The following is a 22,295-nucleotide window of genomic DNA, read 5'->3' on the forward strand; positions in this document are numbered from 1 at the left end:
CAAATGACATCTGCATCTGTACAGATAAGTATCATGTGTCGGCACATATTCTGTTATTCATTTACCAGCAAACAGTACACTTTTACATTTATTAACTTACAAAGACAGCAGTTGGTGAGGCAGCATTCAGAGCCACCACGATAGTGATCATTTGATAAGTACTATCTATAAAGGTAAAAAACGATCCCACATAATAATTCTGTTTAGCAGGTAAGAAATTATAAAACCTGAGCTTTAGATGATTCTTACTGTCATCTGCTATGAGCAAAACTGAATGTTGTATACCATATTTACCCAATTATAAGACAATGTTTTTTCTCAATTTCATCATTCCAAAAATTAAGGGTTGTCTTACATTCACAGAGTAAATTATTGCCATTGGGGCCAACATTTTTACATTGTTTGATGGATTAATATAGGGGGCATCTTACATTTACTGATGAAGTTTTGGCTGTTGAGATCACATGCAGATTTATTTTTAAATATTCAAAATTCAAATAGGTTTGGGACTCCCTGATACAGTGAAGTGACTGATACAGTTTGACCTTGTTTAAACAACCAAGTGACATTTGACTAGCATGGTGCTAGTGCAAGGCATACATAGAATGTATGAACTAACCACAACATTCTACTGCTCTACTTAAAATTCGACAATTTTGTGAAACAGAGGAGGAAATGCATTAAATTCTGACATCATGCGAACTCTTGTTCTATTTGAACAAGTTTGCAATAAAAGTTCTACTACATGTTTAGGTTACGGTATACAACATTTATGCTGCTTTTTAAGTAAAGGTAATACTGAAACACGAAAATGTTGTTGTTCCATAAACGTTACTTGATTCAGAGCCCAAGTCAACATTTTATTTCGTTTTGAGGGACTGTAGAGAAATTTGGTCGCTGCTTCTGTATGAGAATACCAGGCAAAAATGTTACCAGCATTTAATCAAATTTAGACAAGATGATGACATTCAGATCAAAAATGATAGGAAGATAGTCCAGGATTAAATGCCTAATGAATGAAATAAATTATATTAAACTGACTGTAATTGTCATCAGGAGAATAAATTACAGTAATGAGACCCGTTGCGGAGACAGTATTAGACTGAGGGATGAGCAAAAGTTCGAGAATTGGACTGAATTGTGATTACACTCTTTTGTTTACAAATTAGTTGCTGCCATTTGACATGCACAATACGAGATACTGCAATTCGTGTTTCACAGTTGCTCAAGCTACTTCAGAAGGGGGTTACAGGTGTACAGTGACACCAACTTGACTTGGAGGGGACAGTTGAGTGGCCAGCAAATTTTGTTATGCTGCCAATCATGGGAATCTATAGGGCATACTTTGGAGCTAAATGAACATCGATCAAGTTTGGACTGCAGTTTGCTTGAATCCATTTGCAGCTGGATTTAAATTTACTTTAAAATTGGACAAATACTCAGCAACAGCAAAAATTCTTCTGGAGATGGTAAAAGTCTAGTTAGGGACCAGTTGCATATTTACATGTTTTGTGCAGGGATGTTGTTGATGCTCACTTTGAGGTATGATGGGAACGAAAGGGGGGACTGCCACTTGCTCGTTCTATGCAGCCAATGAGAGAGCAGTGGGCACATAATATTTTGGAAGCAAGAGACACTGTAATATACTCATTCAGTATAGAGGCGAAATCTGCAATGTATTTGTGAAAAAAGCTGTGTTCTCACGTCCCACCTTAACCACATCAGCAGGAATCACAATATATTCGAAAGACTCAGCCAAATATTTGTGAGAACAAAGCTATAAATGTCACAGCTGTGCTATTAGCATGATGATTACGGAAAAAAATGATACCACAAACAGACTTATTAAGCAAAAAATAAGTGAAGTTAAAAATCAACGTAAATCATTTCTTTTCATTATTTTATTTCTCCTTGTATTGTCAAAATGTAGAAACTAAATACATAAGTTTAGAAAAAGTATAACTTCAATTTTTTAGCAGATATTCTGTCAATAAAATAGTTTGAAATTTTGATTAGAATATTTTAAAAATATATTTTTTTTCTCACGGTGCCTCTTAAAAAAGGAGGTTGTTTTATATTCATGATCATCTTATACCTGATTAAGTATGGTATATTGTAGAAAACTTACAAAATGTAGATAAGGAGCATGGTAATTTTAATAGGTATGGGGAATGATATTTGAAATATAACGCAACAGCTAACATCAGACGAATGTACAAGGGAGATGGAGAATTGCCCCTCCATCCTTTGCAACTGTTTTCATGTAGCCTAGCTTGTCTTTCCATGCCAAGTGCCCATTTCCTCATCATTCCCCGTAAGTAACTTTGGTTAGAGTGAAAACTGTCATTGTTAACTTACGAGTTATTATTGATGAATCTCAGCAGAAAGGAGACCGAGCTAAAATTACGGAAGCATATTCCAATACTTGCTCTGCCACTGCAGACTTCTACAGTTCATTCTGTGGCACGTACGTTCTGCACATTATTCAGTCTCAATGTGAATGTTCCCAGCCACTGTAATTATCGCTGCAGGTGAACAAGACAAGATGCATTCTTGGTGTTCTGATACCAACACCGTCTTTCCTGGGTCATTTGCTGGATTTAGATAATGAGCAGAATGTGCAATATGTGACCTCTTCTGCTGGATAAAGTGCCTCAGAAAGAAAGAGGTCTGTACCAGCTTCTCGGACTAGCACAGTGTCTCGGAGCTGTTCCTCTATGTTTAATACCTAAACTCTGTGTTTCAGATGCTCCAATCTGGATTCTGAATGGTTGTTAGCCTTCACCCTGTGCAGTAATACATTCATGACAACCCTTTATTACCCCAAGTGATGGAAACATCTTGAACATCCAGGAAGAGTAGTTTTCCACCTCTCCCTACATCTACTGTGAATTTAATGTTCAAGAGGAAACCATTCACGTGATTTAGAAACTGCTGCAATATCATTTAACCATGGTTTCAAATCAGGAAAGTGTCATAGACATATTGATAAATGGGTTCTCCATGTATGACATAGGAACTTAGAGCTTGTTCTTTGAAAATGTCCTAAAATTTGCCATAGTACATAATATAGGACAACCCCTCCCTCGTAATATTCTTCACGTCGATGAAAGTATGTTGCTCAGAGCGTGTGGTGAAACAGAATATCATCATCTGGCGAAAACTGTTCAGGTGACAGTTTCAGTGTTTCCTCCAAGGACACACTTTAAAATAAACATGACAGCTAAGCTGACTCATATGTCATTCAGATATATCATCAGTGCTCCGGTAGTTTCCATGAAAGTTTTTGAGATCATGATGTGGTCATTACCATGTCTCACTTTTAGAGCCAAAACTTTCATCAAGTACTTCACTAACCTTTAAAGGGCTGAACTAGTGACAAAACCAGTGAACGTAGAACTTCATTCTTGAGGATCTTTGGTGGTGTATGCAGTCTTAAGTCATTTCACAAAAAGTAGATCCAGTTCTTGAATATTTCTTCTGACAGTGTGTTTTCTTAAAATATTCTAAACATTGCTAGTAATTTTTAGTAGTGCTGCACCTTATGTTTTATGATTTAACAAAACTATTTCTTGTGGTAGCCATATGTGCTGAGGATGGTTATCTTCTGACTACCAGTTTCTAAAGACCTAAGGAACCTGGACGCTCTGGCACATACAGGTATCCCCCACCTCTATCTTCACATAGGAACCACTGTTACAGACCTAACAGTCAGACAGTGTTGATACTAAAAGGTAGATAATGCTGCTTCTAGCTAGAACATTTATGCAAACATATATGCAAAACATGCTTGGCTGGGAAAAGCAGGAAATGGATAGGTTACTCAGGTTGAGGGGGATGAATGTGTTGTAAGGAAAAGGAGAGGTAAAGATCAAGGAGAAGGCAACAGAGATAGTAAATTGGTAAGACTGGAGTTACTGCTCAACACACTACCAACTACCACTCAATAATCTCTGAAGTGTCTGTAACTCATATTATTATTGACTGTTTCCTTTGTTTTCACAGATGCCTGTCATCAACTTTATAATTCTTCTGGAAATTTTTGCTATGTAAAACAGGTGTTCTGTCATCTTGTTTTCCATTCATCACCATTATATTTATGCTCTTTAATCAACACTTTGTTTCTCTCCTCCCCATTTCACCATATTCTTCGTCAGTGTTTGTCTATTATTCTCCCACTGCTCATCAGTTGCCTTCCTCAACCATTGAGCCAGCAATACTACAAATTATGCAGGTCCTTATGTGGCCACTGACAGACTTCATCAATGGCATTACTCAAACTTTTGAGAAGTAAATGATCAAATTTAAATCTAAAATGATTTCCCTTTAAAAAATTCATTAAGTGTTTTACTCTGACTCCAGTTCTGTTGTGAATACTGATCTATCTTTACTGCAATTGTGTGTGCAGAATTCTAAACTGAACAGTTATCAACACATGGCTGGATAGAGACTTTGGGAAACTTGGGCAGGGGAATATGTTTACCTGTGCAAGACCATCTTCAGTTGATGGTTTCCGTTTCTTCGGCGGTAGTATCTTCAAGTCCTCATTGGATGATGTGGCTACTGCATGGGATGAACGAGAATCACTCCAGTTTTCCCTGAAAATGATGTGAAAGCTGCACTGTCTATCAGATTTACAGTTTAATCATCATAATGGCTTGCAATAACAGAAATTTTTTAAAATAATAACAGAACAATAATGTGGTAGAAAATGGGCAGCATTAGAGGAAAAAGTGAAATGCTCTTCAAATTCTTGTTTGAACTGTACATGCAAAACAGGTAAAAGACAGAGGAAAAATGACTGCTCATTTCTGTTGGTATCTCCCTAGTATTTGTATATGGAATCTCCTCTGAAATCAGAATGGGTTCACAGGATAATATGCCTTTCACTGCATCTGTAATATGAGTTATCATTTTTCTTTCTGGAACTACATAGCAAAATTCTTGGTCACTACTTTGTCATTTCAAAATATATGCCTACTGCCATAAACATGTTAATACCTTAAAAATTAAGCTATTCAGGATCAAAGACTAATGAGAAATAATGCATTCACATCCATTACTAAAATTAAGAAGAGGACTTATGCATGTCTCACTTATTGTGTTCAGGAATGTGTCATTATAACGTCAGTACTGTGCATATTAAGCAAGTGAGATGTGTATACCCCTCTGTGATCTCAAGAGAAGTGAAAGATATATTTTCCATTCAATTCAATACAACAGATCTGGTTTGTTAATGGTGGTAGGCCAGAAAATCATGCAGTTGACCGTTAAATTCAATCTCTTATTCTCTGAAGTTGTTCTGTTGTGCTAAGTGTATTACATTAGTGCTCTTCATGCTTCTATCTTCCACAGTCACATGTAAAGCCAAAGAATGGATCCAATCCTTCTAACCAATACTCATTGATGAGTCTGATGCTGAAAATGACCACAGTAGACAGTAATTATTATATACTGCTTTTCTCACTCTTAAGGATACTACCATACCAGTATTTGACTGCTAGTCATTCTCCCAAATGACAGATTTGAAACGAACAACCTTAGTATTGAAAAACTCAAAATTACTCCATGCGAACCAAGCAGACTGTCCCATCGATAATCTCTAAGGCACAATTCACAACTGTCTCAAAGGAATGGAAAATAATACAGGTTGCTCCTGTTTACATAAAGGGAAAAAGAATGGATGCATACAATACAGAGCAACACCATTAGTGTGCATTCCTTGCTGGATCCTAATGCACATTCTATGTTCAAGCTACATGATGACACTTGACCAAAAGGCACTCTTCTCACAGAATCAGGATGAGTTTGGGAAAAAAACACTCAAATGAAAAACAGCTTGCTTTATTCAAACACAATATCAAACGGTGGATGCAAGTAAACACATAGGTTCATCTCCTGGAGTTTTGAAAGATGCTCAAGCCACCCGTAATGTGCATCTCTTGCAGTATCCTACGGCATATTCAACATTTAAGTGATATGACGATGTTGTAGGAAAAGATGCTCTTTTCACAGAATCAGGATGGATTCAGGAAAAACCACTCATGTGAAACACAGCTTGTTTTAATCAAACACCATTTCAAATGGTAGAGGCAGGTGAACAGGTAGGTTCACCTCCCAGAGTTTTAGAAGGTGTTTGGTTCAACACTCTACCACATTGTGAACAATGACCAAACTACAATTATACAACGTAGCTTTACAGATAGGCGATTGGTCTGATGAGTTCTTGACAGATAGAACCCAATATGTTACAATGAATGTTCAATACACAAAAAAGTAAATTAGACGTGCTGCAAGGAGGTGTAGTAGAACCATTAATGTTCTCAATATAAATAAATAATTTGAATATAATAGAGGGAAACATTCCACGTGGGAAAAATATATCTAAAAAGAAAGATGATGAGACTTATCAAACAAAAGTGCTGGCAGGTCGATAGACACAGAAACGCGTTAGTATGTTGATAGAGACATTAACACAAACACACACACAAAATTCAAGCTTACGCAACCCACAGTGTGGATGGATGTGTGTGTGTGTGTGTGTGTGTGTGTGTGTGTGTGTGTGTGTGTGTGTGTATACCTGTCCCTTTTTCCCCCTAAGGTAAGTCTTTCCGCTCCCGGGATTGGAATGACTCCTTACCCTCTCCCTTAAAACCCACATCCTTTCGTCCTTCCCTCTCCTTCCCTCTTTCCTGATGAAGCAACTGTGGGTTGCGAAAGCTTGAATTTTGTGTGTGTGTTTGTGTTTGTTAGTGTCTCTATCAACATACCAACGCTTTCGTTTGGTAAGTTACATCATCTTTGTTTTTAGATATATTTTTCCCATGTGGAATGTTTCCCTCTTCCTTTGTCACATAATTTTAATCATAATATCACCTTGTTTATTTGCTCTCATTTTTCTTGCTGACATTCTTTTCCCACTTGAAATCCTTGTTCATGTGTGTTTAGTTAATTCTATGTATTACTTCTGATTTAGTTTATTTTATCACCCTATTTTTATGTTCAGGTTATTACATTCCTTGCAAGTATTCTTCATTTTGCTGAAATTTCGTTCTACTTATAGACCCTTCTTTCATTTAAATCTTCACCTGTTTTAATTTCTCTGTAGTGCAGTAGAAATTCAGGCTATGTTTTAAATGTTCGTATGATAATTCCCATGCAAAACGCTTGCACCTCTTGTAATAAAAAAATACATTTTTCACATCATTGCACAGTCAATATAAATAGATTACTTCATCTTTTGTTTTTTAAGAGAGTTTCACGAGGTAAAAGAATGATATAAAGAAAACAATTAAACAATTGAAATAGTTCACACAGTGATTAAAATTATGTGACAATGGAATAGAAATAAAAAACTTTAAAATAATTAACTGAATAAAAATAAAAATTATGATCAAAGTCAGTTTGATAAAGATTTAAGAAATAAAAAAATAAAAAAAAATTAATGCACCTGACAAAATTTTAACCCACAACCTCCAGCATGTGAAGCCCTGACCCTACCCTTCACACAACACATCAAATCTATATACTACAACATTTTTTATGCTATATTCAGAAATTTTTTTGTCAATTACTAGCAACTGAGGGCCCACCTGGGTGAATGGCTGCAAGGTGTGATACCTGAGTATTAACCTACATCACCGTATATTTGGTTTTGAAAAGTCGATCTTACCACTGTGGGCTGCTTCTTGTAAGATATGCTAAATGAGATTGCACATAAAAATAAGAAAAGAGTGTGGGTTGTTTCCCCAATGTGAATAAAAATAATTACAAGGATGGTATTTCAAGCTCTGAAAATGAGTCCAGTCAGACAGTCAATAAAAGCTGCGACTCTGGAAAGACCATCTGGGGAGCAAAAGATGAAACTGACTTGGCAAGCTGAACTAGAGGAAAGGTTAAGCTTTGAATCAGTCTGTGAGTCATGTACAAGACATGCATTTGTTTGCGCACAGTCTGTAAAATTTGGATGATTGGGTTCATGTTATAACCAACACACAGTTGTAACTCATCATAAATGTTAATTCATCCATAAGTTAGATCATCTATACCAAATAGTGAACTAAGAGAACTAAATGCCAGCACCGTCATATCAATACTTGAGAAGTGGTAGGGTTAGGTAATAACAACATACCCTCCACTACTCTTAAAAGTGGAGTATTATCACACGTTACACATCTATACTCCAATGCCAAGCATAGCACAAAAATTTAAAGTAACTGGCACTTTTGTTTGAAAATACTCCTTACGCATGTGGCAACATTTGTTGACAGGGTAATATGTATAAATCCATGTTTCACCTGCATAAACCACTTGCTTTCATTCTGACACTTCATTTTTGGTAAATGTAGCACACACATGACGACTCGTTTATTTTAGCACTTCTTAAAACCAAATACCACAAACAGAATAATTTTTCACAGAGTTTCCTTGCTAGCCTTGAAGTACAGTGATGGGCAACAAAAGATGTAAAGTTTTCACAAACCAAGAATTTCTGTATGTTCTTCATATTATTGTACAGATTTCACTTCTAGACTCCTGAATCCCTTTGCATGCAGTATCATTCCCTCCAGCTGTAATCTGCATACCACTGACTCACTCAACTTTGACATTTGGGTTGCACAATCAGTCACCTTAAAGCTCAGCACTCTAACTCCTTTCTCCCTGTCAACAAAATTTTAATGTAACAGTTAGCCACCACAGTTGGTCACAAGGGCATTTTACTCCAAACCTTTCCCATGTTTGCACTGTGAAGTACCAATGCACACTATCTGAAACTGGAATATAGCCACAGTCAGTCACATGACGAAGTTAGCTCCTACTATGACTATTTCACAAGTCATTTTGTTGAGTAAGACACGGGATGAACTTGATTGGTAAACTTCTTGTTAGTGCCACTCTGCTAAATACAGCAATTGCAAGGTCATAATAAGCAAGTCATAATGATGCAGTTATTGTTCTCAACCAACCAAAGATAGTAGATATTTGTGTGAATTTGAAGTATATTTGAACAATATGAATGTTTAGTCTTAGTTTCCTTTGTAAATAAAACTCAGTATGTCATTCTCAACAGGAGAACATCATCAGAAACGAAATTAATGCAACAAATTGAGATTGGACAATTACCTTTCATGGGCAGGTAAATGGGTCAGAGGATAACGTCGACAGCTGTTTGCAGATCATGCAATTAAACACAGTGAAACACCATTACAAAATTTCTGAGAAAAGCAGGAAGACGTGCATTTGAGCAACTGTCATTTTCAAGGCTAGCTGCTCATCATCATATAAAAATGTAATGCAATGGACAAAGGTAAAAAGATCTGGTACTACTTTACTACAACACCCATCAGTGACTGGAAACATTTTAAACAATTTAAAATAGAATGACTACACAAATCTAGTCATATGCAAGACACCTTAATGTGAAAACTCCTGTAGAAAGGAGGTCACTTTCAAAATTTTCATTCAATTAGTTCTCCAGTATTCTTTGTCAGTCTGGGATCCTTAACATATTGGATTAACAGGAGAGAGAGAGAGAGAGAGAGAGAGAGAGAGAGAGAGAGAGAGAGAAGATGAAGACCTGTGTGATTCATCGCAGCAGAACACTGCACTGTGCAGCTTACTCAGTGTGTGTCACACCTCATGCAGTGTTCCTGCTTGATCAGTAACTGTAGCTTCAGCGATCGGTAACTGTACAGTTGTGACTAGTGCTGCAGTATTCTGTTACAAGTTGTGCAGTATTCTGTTACAAGTTGTGCAGCATCAAATGGGATGTGTAATATGGCTGAGTGTTTCATGCTAGAGATAGATGTGTGTAAACTGCTTCATTTCAAGAAAATCTATGGACATGGCATGGCACTGACAAGTTCCAGAAATATCTTATTTTCCCCAAAGTAAAAAATTGTTTCGAATTAATGGATCATGCAGAAAGTTAGCATTTTGTTACAGGAAAAGTCAGTGATCTCATTTCATTATTTTATTCATAAAACAGTCTATCTGCTATGATAGATTTCAGACGAAATCAGAAATGTAAGTAGCTTTATTACAAGGAAAAGATAATTACATCAGGCAACAAAATAAAAACTATATGGGATACAGTGAAGACAGAGACAGTGACGCAAAAAAGGATGAGGAACAGAGAGCACTAAAAATAAATGAGACATTGGTAACAAGTGCATGTAGTGTTGCAAACCTCCTAAAGAAGTGCTTTGTTTCTGTTACTGACAGCTTGGGGTTTCAGCTTTGGTAAACAAAGCAATGGAGTATCTGAGAGCAGTCTTTACAAATAGCTTCAAAAAAATGAAAATGACACTCACATCTCCCAAAGAACTAGCTTCCATCATAAAATCCTTAAAATCAAAGTATTCTATTGGTTATGATAATATGTCCAGGAAGTGAGTTGAGTTCTAGCTGAAGTTATTTCTGTAATCAACCTCCTATGAGTGACCCATTTCCAGACTGGCTAAATATGCTTAAGTTAAGACACCTACTACAGTAGTACAAGTTTATATGCCAACTAGATCTGCAGATGATGAAGAAATTGATGAAATGTATGATGCGATAAAAGAAATTATTCAGGTAGTGAAGGGAAACGAAAATTTAATAGTCATGGGTGATTGGAATTCGAGAGTAGGAAAAGGGAGAGAAGGAAACGTAGTAGGTGAATATGGATTGGGGCTAAGAAATGAAAGAAGAAGTCGCCTGGTAGAGTTTTGCACAGAGCATAACTTAATCATAGCTAACACTTGGTTCAAGAATCATGAAAGAAGGCTGTATACATGGAAGAAGCCTAGAGATACTAGAAGGTGGTTGTTGTTGTTGTGGTCTTCAGTCCTGAGACTGGTTTGATGCAGCTCTCCATTCTACTCTATCCTGTGCAATCTTCTTCAACTCCCAGTACCTACTGCAACCTACACCCTTCTGAATCTGCTTAGTGTATTCATCTCTTGGTCTTCCTCTACGATTTTTACCCTCCACACTGACCTCCAATACTAAATTGGTGATCCCTTGATGGCTCAGCATATGCCCTACCAACCAATCCCTTCTTTTAGTCAAGTTGTGCCACAAACTTCTCTTCTCCCCCATCCTATTCAATACTTCCTCATTAGTTATGTGATCTACCCATCTAATCTTCAGCATTCTTCTGTAGCACCACATTTCGAAAGCTTCTATTCTCTTCTTGTCCAAACTATTTATCGTCCATGTTTCACTTCCATACATGGCTACACTCCATACAAATACTTTCAGAAATCTATACTCGATGTTAACAAATTTCTCTTCTTCAGGGACACTTTCCTTGCCATTGCCAGTCTACATTTTATATCCTCTCTACTTCGACCATCATCAGTTATTTTGCTCCCCAAATAGCAAATTTCCTTTACTACTTTAAGCGTCTCATTTCATAATCTAATTCCCTCAGCATCACCCGACTTAATTATACTACATTCCATTATCCTCGTTTTGCTTTTGTTGATGTTAATCTTATACCCTCCTTTCAAGACACTGTCCATTCCGTTCAACTGCTCTTTCAAGTCCTTTGCTGCCTCTGATAGAATTACAATGTCATCGGCGAACCTCAAAGTTTTTATTTCTTCTCCATGGATTTTAATACCTACTCCGAATTTTTCTTTTGTTTCCTTCACTGCTTGCTCAATATACACATTGAATAACGTCGGGGAGAGACTACAACCCTGTCTCACTCCCTTCTCAACCACTCCTTCCCTTTCGTGCCCCTCGCCTCTTATAACTGCCATCTGGTTTCTGTACAAATTGTAAATAGCCGCTCCCTGTATTTTACCCCTGCCACCTTCAGAATTTGAAAGAGCATATTCCAGTCAACACTGTCAAAAGCTTTCTCTAAGTCTACGTAGCTTTGCCTTTCCTTAATCCAGCTTCTAAGATGAGTCGTAGGGTCAGTATTGCCTCACATGTTCCAAAATTTCTACGGAATCCAAACTGATCTTCCCCAAGGTCAGCTTCTACTAGCTTTTCCATTCGACTGTAAAGAATCTGTGTTAGTATTTTGCAGCCGTGACTCATTAAACTGATAGTTAGGTAATTTTCACATTTGTCAACACCTGCTTTCTTTGGGATTGGAATTCTTATATTCTTCTTGAAGTCTGAGGGTATTTTGCCTGTTTCATACATCTTGCTCACCAAATGGTAGAGTTTTGTCAGGACTAGCTCTCCCAAGGCCGTCAGTAGTTCTAATGGAATGGTGTCTACTCCCGGGGCCTTGTTTCGACTCAGGTCAAACTCTTCACGCAGTATCATATTTCCCATTTCATCTTCTTCTACATCCTCTTCCATTTCCATAATATTGTCCTCAAGTATATCGCCCTTGTATAGACCCATTATATACTCCTTACACCTTTCTGCTTTCCCTTCTTTGCTTAGAAGTCGGTTTCCATCTGAGATTTTGATATTCATACAAGTGAACCACGGACCTTGACGCTGGTGGGGAGGCTTGCGTGCCTCAGCCCTACAGATAGCCATACCGGAGGTACAACCACAACAGAGGGGTATCTGTTGAGAGGCCAGACAAACGTGTGGTTCCTGAAGAGGGGCAGCAGCCTTTTCAGTAGTTGCAGGGGCAACAGTCTGGATGATTGGCTGATCTGGCCTTGTAATACTAACCAAAATGGCCTTGCTGTTCTGGTACTGCGAACGGCTGAAAGCAAGGGGAAACTACAGTCGTAATTTTTCCCGAGGGCATGCAGCTTTACTGTATGATTAAACGATGATGGTGTCCTCTTGGGTAAAATATTCCGGAGGTAAAATAGTACCCCATTCGGATCTCCGTGCGGGGACTACTCAAGAGGACGTTGTTATCAGGAGATAGAAAACTGGCATTCTACGGATCAGAGCGTGGACTGTCAGATCCCATAATCGGGCAGGTAGGTTAGAAAATTTAAAAAAGGAAAATGGATAGGTTGAAGTTAGATATAGTGGGAATTTGTGAAGTTCGGTGGCAAGAGGAACAAGACTTTTGGTCAGGTGAATATAGAGTGATAAATACAAAATCAAATAGGAGTAATGCAGGAGTAGGTTTAATAATAAACAAAAAAATAGGGGTATGCGTAAGCTACTACAAACAGCATAGTGAACGCATTATTGTGGCCAAGATAGACAAGAAGCCCACGCCTACTACAGTAGTACAAGTTTACATGCCAACTAGCTCTGCAGATGATGAAGAAATTGATGAAATGTATGATGAGATAAAAGAAATTATTCAGGTAGTGAAGGGAGAAGAAAATTTAATATTCATGGGTGACTGGAATTCAACAGTAGGAAAAGAGAGAGAAGGAAACATAGCAGGTGAACATGGATTGGGGCTAAGAAATGAAAGAGGATGCCGCCTGGTAGAATTTTGTGCAGAGCATAACTTAATCATAGCTAACGCTTGGTCTAAGAATCATGAAAGAAGGTTGTATACATGGAAGAACCCTGGAGATACTAAAAGGTATCAGATAGATTATATAATGGTAAGAAAGAAAAATTTGGGAACCAGGTTTTAAATTGTAAGACATTTCCAGGGGCAGATGTGGACTGTGACCACAATCTATTGGTTATGAACTGTAGATTAAAACTGAAGAAACTGCAAACAAGTGGGAATTTAAGGAGATGGGACCTGGATAAACTGAAAGAAGCTGAGGTTGTACAGAGATTCAAGGAGAGCATAAGGGGACAATTGATAGAAATGGGGGAAAGAAATACAGTAGAAGAAGAATGGGTAGCTTTGAGGGATGAAATAGTGAAGGCAGCAGAGGATCAAATAGGTAAAAAGACGAGGGCTGGTAGAAAACCTTGGGTAACAGAAGAAATATTGAATTTAATTGATGAAAGGAGAAAATATAAAATGCAGTAAATGAAGCAGGCAAAAAGGAATACAAGCGACTCAAAAATGAGATCGACAGGAATTGCAAAATGGCTAAGCAGGGATGGCTAGAGGACAAATGTAAGGATGTAGAGGCCTATCTCACTAGAGTTAAGATAGCTACTGCCTACAAGAAAATTAAAGAGATCTTTGGAGGAAGGAGAACCACTTGCATGAATATCAAGAACTTTGATGGAAACCCATTTCTAAGCAAAGAAGGGAAAGCAGAAAGGTGGAAGGAGTATATAGAGGGTCTATAGAAGGGTGATGTACTTGAGGACAGTATTATGGAATTGGAAGAGGATGTAGATGAAGATGAAATGGGAGATACTATACTGCGTGAAGAGTTTGATAGAGCACTAAAAGAGCTGAGTCGAAACAAGGCCCCGGGAGTAGACTCCATTCCATTAGAACTACTGACGGCCTTGGGAGAGCCAGTCCTGACAAAACTCTACCATCTGGTGAGCAAGATGTAAGAGACAAGCAAAATACCCTCAGGCTTCAAGAAGAATATAATAATTCTAATCCCAAAGAAAGCAGGTGTTGACAGATGTGAAAATTACCGAACAATCAGTTTAATAAGTCACGGATGCAAAATACTAACGTGAATTCTGTACATACGAATGGAAAAACTGATAGAAGCCGACCTCGGGGAAGATAAGTTTGGATTCCGTAGAAATGTTGGAACACGTGAGGCAATACTGACCCTACGTCTTATCTTAGAAGAAAGATTAAGGAAAGGCAAACCTACATTTCTAGCACTTGTAGACTTAGAGAAAGCTTTTGACAATGTTGATTGGAATACTCTCTTTCAAATTCTGAAGGTGGCAGGGGTAAAATACAGAGAGCGAAAGGCTATTTACAATTTGTACAGACACCAAATGGCAGTTGTAAGAGTCGAGGGCCATGAAAGGGAAGCAGCAGTTGGGAAGGGAGTGAGAGAGGGTTGTAGCCTATCCCCAATGTTATTCAATCTGTATATTGAACAAGCAATAAAGGAAACAAAAGTTCGGAGTAGGTATTAAAATCCATGGAGAAGAAATAAAAAGTTTCAGGTTCGCCAATGACGTTGTTATTCTGTCAGAGATAGCAAAGGACTTGGAAGAGCAATTGAACGGAATGGACAGTGTCTTGAAAGGAGGGTATAAGATGAACATCAACAAAAGCAAAACGAGGTTAATGTAATGTAGTCGAATTAAGTCGGGTGATGCTGATGGAATTACATTAGGAAATGACACACTTAAAGTAGCAAAGGAGTTTTGCTATTTGGGGAGCAAAATAACTGATGATGGTCGAAGTAGAGATGATATAAAATGTAGACTGGCAATGGCAATGAAAGCGTTTCTGAAGAAGATAAATTTGTTAACATCGAGTATAGATTTAAGTGTCAGGAAGTCATTTCTGAAAGTATTTGTAGGGAGTATAGCACAGAAGTGAAACGTGGACGATAAATAGCTTGGACAAGAAGAGAATAGAAGATTTCGAAATGTGGTGCTACAGAAGAATGCTGAAGATTAGATGGGTAGATCACATAACTAATGAGGCGGTATTGAACAGAATTGGGGAGAAGAGAAATTTGTGGCACAACTTGACTAGAAGAAGGGATCGGTTGGTAGGACATGTTCTGAGGCACCAAGGGATCACCAATTTAGTACTGGAGGGCAGTGTGGAGGGTAAAAATCGTAGAGGGAGACCAAGACATGAATACACTAAGCAGATTCAGAAAGACGTAGACTGCAGTAGGTACTGGGAGATGAAGAAGCTTGCACAGGATAGAGTAGCATGGAGAGCTGCATCAAACCAGTCTCAGGACTGACGACCACAACAACAACAACAACAACAACAACAACAACACATGTGGTTCTCTTTTCTCTGAAGGTCTCTCTAATTTTCCTGTAGGCTGCATCTATCTTACCCCTAGTGAGATGAGCCTCTACATCCTTACATTTGTCCTCTAACCATCCCTGCTTAGCCATTTTGCACTTCCTGTCGATCTCATTTTTGAGACGTTTGTATTCCTTTTTGCCTGCTTCATTTACTGCATTTCTATATTTTCACCTTCCATCAATTAAATTCAGTATTTCTTCTGTCACGCAAGGATTTCTACTACACCTCGTCTTTTTACCTACTTGATCCTCGGCTGCCTTCACTACTTCATCCCTCAAAGCTACCCATTCTTCTTCTACTGTATTTCTTTCCCCCATTCCTGTCAATTGTTCCCTTATGCTCTCCCTGAAACTCTGTACAACCTCTGGTTCTTTCAGTTTATCCAGGTCCCATCTCCTTAAATTCCCACCTTTTTGCAGTTTCTTCAGTTTTAATCTACAGGTCATAACCAATAGATTGTAGTCAGAATCCACATCTGCCCTTGGAAATGTCTTACAATTTAAAACCTGGTTCCTAAATCTCTGTCTTACCATTATATAATCTATCTGAAACCTGTCAGTATCTCCAGGCTTCTTCCATGTATACAACCTTCTTTCATGAGTCTTGAACCAAGTGTTAGCTATGATTAAGTTGTGCTCTGTGCAAAATTCTACCAGGCGACTTCCTCTTTCATTTCTGACCCCCAATCCATATTCACCTACTACGTTTCCTTCTCTCCCTTTTCCTACTGCCGAATTCCAGTCACCCATGACTATTAAATTTTTGTCACCCTTCACAATCTGAATAATTTCTTTTACTTCATCATACATTTCTTCAATTTCTTCGTCATCTGCAGAGCTAGTTGGCATATAAACTTGTACTACTGTGGTAGGCGTGGGCTTCGTATCTATCTTGGCCACAATAATGCGTTCACTATGCTGTTGGTAGTAGCTTAGCCGCATCCCTATTTTCTTATTCATTATTAAACCTACTCCTGCATTACCCCTGTTTGATTTTGTATTTATAACCCTGTAATCACCTGACCAAAAGTCTTGTTCCTCCTGCCACCGAACTTCACTAATACCCACTATACCTAACTTTAACCTATCCATTTCCCTTTTTTAAATTTTCTAACCTACCTGCCCGAGTAAGGATTCTGACATTTCACGCTCTGATCCATAGAACGCCAGTTTTCTTTCTCCTGATAACAACATCCTCTTGAGTAGTTCCCACCCGGAGGTCCGAATGGGGGACCATTTTATCTCCGGAATATTTTACCCAAGAGGACGCCATAATCATTTAACCACACAGTAAAGCTGTATGCCCTTGGCAAAAAATAGAGCCATAGTTTCCCCTTGCTTTCAGCCGTTCGCAGTACCAGCACAGCAAGGCCGTTTTGGTTAGTGTTACAAGGCCAGATCAGTCAATCATCCAGACTGTTGCCCTTGCAGCTACTGAAAAGGCTGCTGCCCCCCTCTTCAGGAACCACACATTTGTCTGGCCTCTCAACAGATACCCCTCCGTTGTGGTTGCACCTCCGGTATGGCTATCTGTATGGCTGAGACACGCAAGCCTCCCCACCAACGGCAAGGTCCATGGTTCATGGGGGGTGCTAGAAGGGATCAGATAGATTATATAATAGTAAGACAGAGACTTAGGAACCAGGTTTTAAATTGTAAGACATATCCAGGGGCAAATGTGGACTCTGACCACAATCTATTGGTTATGAACTGTAGATTAAAACAGAAGAAACTGCGAAAAGGTGGGAATTTAAGGAGATGGGACCTGGATAAACTGACTAAACCAGAGGTTGTACAGAGTTTCAGGGAGAGCATAAGCGAAAAATTGACAGGAATGGGGGAAAGAAATACAGTAGAAGAAGAATGGGTTGCTCTGAGGGATGAAGTAGTGAAGGCAGCAGAGGATCAAGTAGGTAAAAAGACGAGGGATAGTAGAAATCCTTGGGTAACGGAAGAAATATTGAATTTAATTGATGAAAGGAGAAAATATAAAATGCAGTAAATGAAGCTGGCAAAAAGGAATACAAACGTCTCAAAAATGAGATCGACAGGAATTGCAAAATGGCTAAGCAGGGATGGCTAGAGGACAAATGTAAGGATGTAGAGGCCTATCTCACTAGAGGTAAGATAGCTACTGCCTACAAGAAAATTAAAGAGATCTTTGGAGGAAGGAGAACCACTTGCATGAATATCAAGAACTTTTATGGAAACCCTGTTCTAAGCAAAGAAGGGAAAGCAGAAAGGTGGAAGGAGTATATAGAGGGTCTATAGAAGGGTGATGTACTTGAGGAAAGTATTATGGAATTGGAAGAGGATGTAGATGAAGATGAAATGGGAGATACTATACTGCGTGAAGAGTTTGATAGAGCACTAAAAGAGCTGAGTCGAAACAAGGCCCCTGGAGTAGACACCATTCCATTAGAACTACTGACGGCCTTGGGAAAGCCAGTCCTGACAAAACTCTACCATCTGGTGAGCAAGATGTAAGAGACAAGCAAAATACCCTCAGGCTTCAAGAAGAATATAATAATTCTAATCCCAAAGAAAGGAGGTGTTGACAGATGTGAAAATTACCGAACTATCAGTTTAATAAGTCACGGATGCAAAATACTAACATGAATTCTTTACAGACGAATGGAAAAACAGGTAGAAGCCGACCTCGGGGAAGATCAGTTTGCATTCCGTAGAAATGTTGGAACATGTGAGGCAATACTGACCCTACGACTCATCTTAGAAGAAAGATTAAGGAAAGGCAAACCTACGTTTCTAGCATTTGTAGACTTAAAGAAAGCTGGAATACTCTCTTTCAAATTCTAAAGGTGGCAGGGGTAAAATACTCGATGTTAACAAATTTCTCTTCTTCAGAAACGCTTTACAATTTGTACAGAAACCAGATGGCAGTTATAATAGTCAAGGGGCATGAAAGGGAAGCAGTGGTTGGGAAGGGAGTGAGACAGGGTTGTAGCTCTCCCCAATGTTATTCAATCTGTATATTGAGCAAGCAGTAAAGGAAACAAAAGAAAAATTCGGAGTAGGTATTAAAATCCATGGAGAAGAAATAAAAAGTGTGAGGTTCGCCGATGACATTGTAATTCTGTCAGAGACAGCAAAGGACTTGGAAGAGCAGCTGAACGGAATAGACAGTATCTTGAAAGGAGGATATAAAATGAACATCAACGAAAGCAAAACGAGGATAATGGAATGTAGTCGAATTAAGTCGGGTGATGTTGAGGGTATTAGATTAGGAAATGAGACACTTAAAATAGTAAAGGAGGTTTGCTATTTGGGGAGCAAAATAACTGATGATGGTCGAAGTAGAGAGGATATAAAATGTAGACTGGCAATGGCAAGGAAAGCGTTTCTGAAGAAGAGAAATTTGTTAACATCGAGTATAGATTTAAGTGTCAGCAAGTCATTTCTGAAAGTATTTGTATGAAGTGTAGCCATGTATGGAAGTGAAACATGGACAATGAATAGTTTGGACAAGAAGAGAATAGAAGCTTTCGAAATGTGGTGCTACAGAAGAATGCTGAAGATTAGATGGGTAGATCACATAACTAATGATGAAGTACTGAATAGAATTGGGGAGAAGAGGAGTTTGTGGCACAACTTGACAAAAAGAAGGGACCGGTTAGGAGGACATGTTCTGAGGCATCAAGGGATCACCAATTTAGTATTGGAGGGCAGCGTGGAGGGTAAAAATCGTAGAGGGAGACCAAGAGATGAATACACTGAGCAGATTGAGAAGGATGTAGGTTGCAGTAAGTACTGGGAGATGTAGAAGCTTGCACAGGATAGCGTAGCATGGAGAGCTGCATCAAACCAGTCTCAGGACTGAAGACCACAACAACAACAAGCCTCTTTACGAGCCAGGGGATAAAGAGGTACCATCAAACTACTGGCCAATTTCACTTTTGCCAGCTTTTTCAAGAATATCTGAAAACATTGTGTTCAAATGTCTCCGTAAGCATCTGACTGCAAATAACACATTGTCTAAGTTAGTTTGAGTTTCTTAAGGGTTCCAATATAGAGAAAGCTATTTACATGTACAGTGAGACTGTACTTATTTCATTAGATGGCTGTGTGAATCACAGCATTCTCTTAAGTAAATTAGAATATTATGGTGTCACCGGCAGTGCTGCGAAATGGTTTGATTCTTATCTTACTAATGGGAAACAAAGGGTGTCCTTGCAAAATATCTGTGCAGTAAGCAGTCAGTCTTCATCTGATTGGGAATTAATTACATGTGGTGTTCCTCAAGGTTCCATCTTGGATCTGTTGTTTTTTCTTGTGTACATTAATGACCTCTCGTTCGTTACATTGGCAGATGCTAAATTTGTTTTGATGATGCAAACATTGCAATAAATAGCAAGTCAAGTACAGATTTAGAAATGGCTAATTAAATTTTCACTGGCAATATATGATTTAAAGCTAGCTCACTGTCATTGAACTTTGAAAAGACCCACTACATGCAGTTCAGAACCTGTACAAGATTTCCTTCCAGCATGTGTACAACATATGAAGGCATGCAGATTGGAGAGGTTGACAATGTTAAATTTCTGGCATTACAACTCAATAATAAATTCAGTTGGGAAAAGCATACCACAAAACCTCAAGCACCTAAGCAATTCTGTATTTTGATGTCATATGTAAGAGACATTAGCAAAAAAAAATAAAATCTTACGTACTTTGCTTACTTTCATTCTGTTATGTCCAACGGGATCATATTCTGGGGTAACTTGTCAAATCGAGCAAACATTTTTAGCATGCAGAAGTGTGTAATAAAACTCATTTGTGGTTTTAATTCAAAAACATCATGTAGAAACCTGTTCAAGGAACTTTATATCCTAAGCATTACTTCAAGTTTTATTTATTCCTACATGAAATCTGTTGCAAGTAATATATCTCCATTTCCAACCAATAGCTCAATACATAGTATCAATACCAGGAATACAAAAACTCTACATAAAGACCTAAAATCACTTACCTTGGTATAAAAAAGGGTCCAATATTCAGGAACACAGATTTTCAATAAATTGCCAGAAACCATTAAAAACCTGGTTTCACATAAACCAAAGTTTGAACAGAGTCTGAAAGACTTTTTGATAGGCATCTCCTTTACTCTATAGAAGAATATCTTAACAGGGACTGTTAGTTCAGCTTCAGTAAAAATGCCTATTATATTTCAGTTTTAACAGCACATGGTCACGGCAGTCAAGATTAGGTATTTTGTCAATGATACATTTATTAAATCTAAGAATGGAAAATCCAGGATAGAATGTGTGGTTTCAGTTGCCTGAGATTGCAGTGGTGTGTGTGTGTGTGTGTGTGTGTGCGCGCGCGCACTCGCACGGCTGTCTATTGTTGACAAAGGCCTTAATGGCAGAAAGCTATAATTGCCTATCTGTGACTCCGTGGTGAGTGGCAACTTTCCTTCTCATAATATTGATAAATTTATTAAAAGTGTATAACTATGTTTCATTCTGAGAGAGTATTAATTCTGTAAAATTAGCAGTTCCAGTTTACTGTAATGTATTCATCTACTTTGACAATCTCCCGACAAATGATCAGGGTAGTGAGTATTACATTCAAACGTTTTATGTTATACTTTCAGACTTGTGCACAAGAATCATGTCATTTTTGGGTCTATGGAATGAAAACTGAATTTAATTTAATTTAATCTAATCTAATCTTTAGATTTAAGACTAAAATACAGAACTGTTCCTACCACTGGCATCAGCTAGTGTGTGTCATTACATTGAAACGAGAAACAGCTGATTGTGTGCTTCTGGGTGTTCTGTTGAGTTGTCCTACCATTTTATGAACAATATTATAGCCAGCCACCTTCTTCCAGAGCTGTGAGGTTTGCTGTTATGTGTACTGGCTGCCTTGATGATGTCCAGGTGTAATGAGCGCTGAGTACACATAACAGCAAAAGTCACAGCTCCTGAAGAAGTTTGATGGGTCCTTCGGTCATCAAATTAATGTGCATAAAACGGAAACAACAACTCAGCAGAACACCTGGAAGCAGACCATTAATCGGTCGCACAAAGGAAGCCTGGAAAATGAAATATTACCTGACACTTGTGGGCAAAATAGTCCTGTATTTTTGTGTTAAATCTGAAGATGGCGTAACTTGGACAAAGTCAGTCATAACTGTTATAAAACATGATCTAGACTGTTTTGTTCACAAAATAGAACAACTGATGGTTCCTGAAGAAAATTAGGATGGCAAATTAAATGAGGCAATTGCAGTTTAATAAATATATCAAGAATAAAATTTCTGTACACTGCCTTTTTTATACATCAAAATGTTAAGATCAAAGAAAATATTGCACCTTCTCACACGGGTCAAGTTCAAAAATTAGGAATTGTCAGATTTTTCCATCTGGTACTCTGTTTCAATATTGCAAACTGCTAAACATCAAGTACATATAAGAGGGGTGGTCAAAAGGTTTCTAGACCGAGATAGTTACCATAATGTCTTGCCTAAACACCACAACCTACTTTTTTTGATTACGCTTCGTGGGTACGCA

At 38.2% G+C, this 22,295-nt stretch overlaps 1 protein-coding gene across 1 annotated transcript in view; it reads right to left on the reverse strand.

Moving 5' to 3' along the window:
* The window catches only part of LOC126132606 (ankyrin repeat domain-containing protein 12-like), a 131,407-nt gene that overhangs the window by 91,112 nt on the left and 18,000 nt on the right, over window positions 1-22,295 (reverse strand). Inside the window, exon 3 of the mRNA XM_049915181.1 lies at window positions 4,484-4,598. Within this exon, the coding sequence (XP_049771138.1) occupies window positions 4,484-4,598 (115 nt within the window). The remainder of the gene's footprint in view (window positions 1-4,483; window positions 4,599-22,295) is intronic.

This window comes from Schistocerca cancellata, chromosome 1, assembly GCF_023864275.1.
Source record: "Schistocerca cancellata isolate TAMUIC-IGC-003103 chromosome 1, iqSchCanc2.1, whole genome shotgun sequence".
Taxonomy (NCBI): Eukaryota; Metazoa; Arthropoda; class Insecta; order Orthoptera; family Acrididae; genus Schistocerca; species Schistocerca cancellata.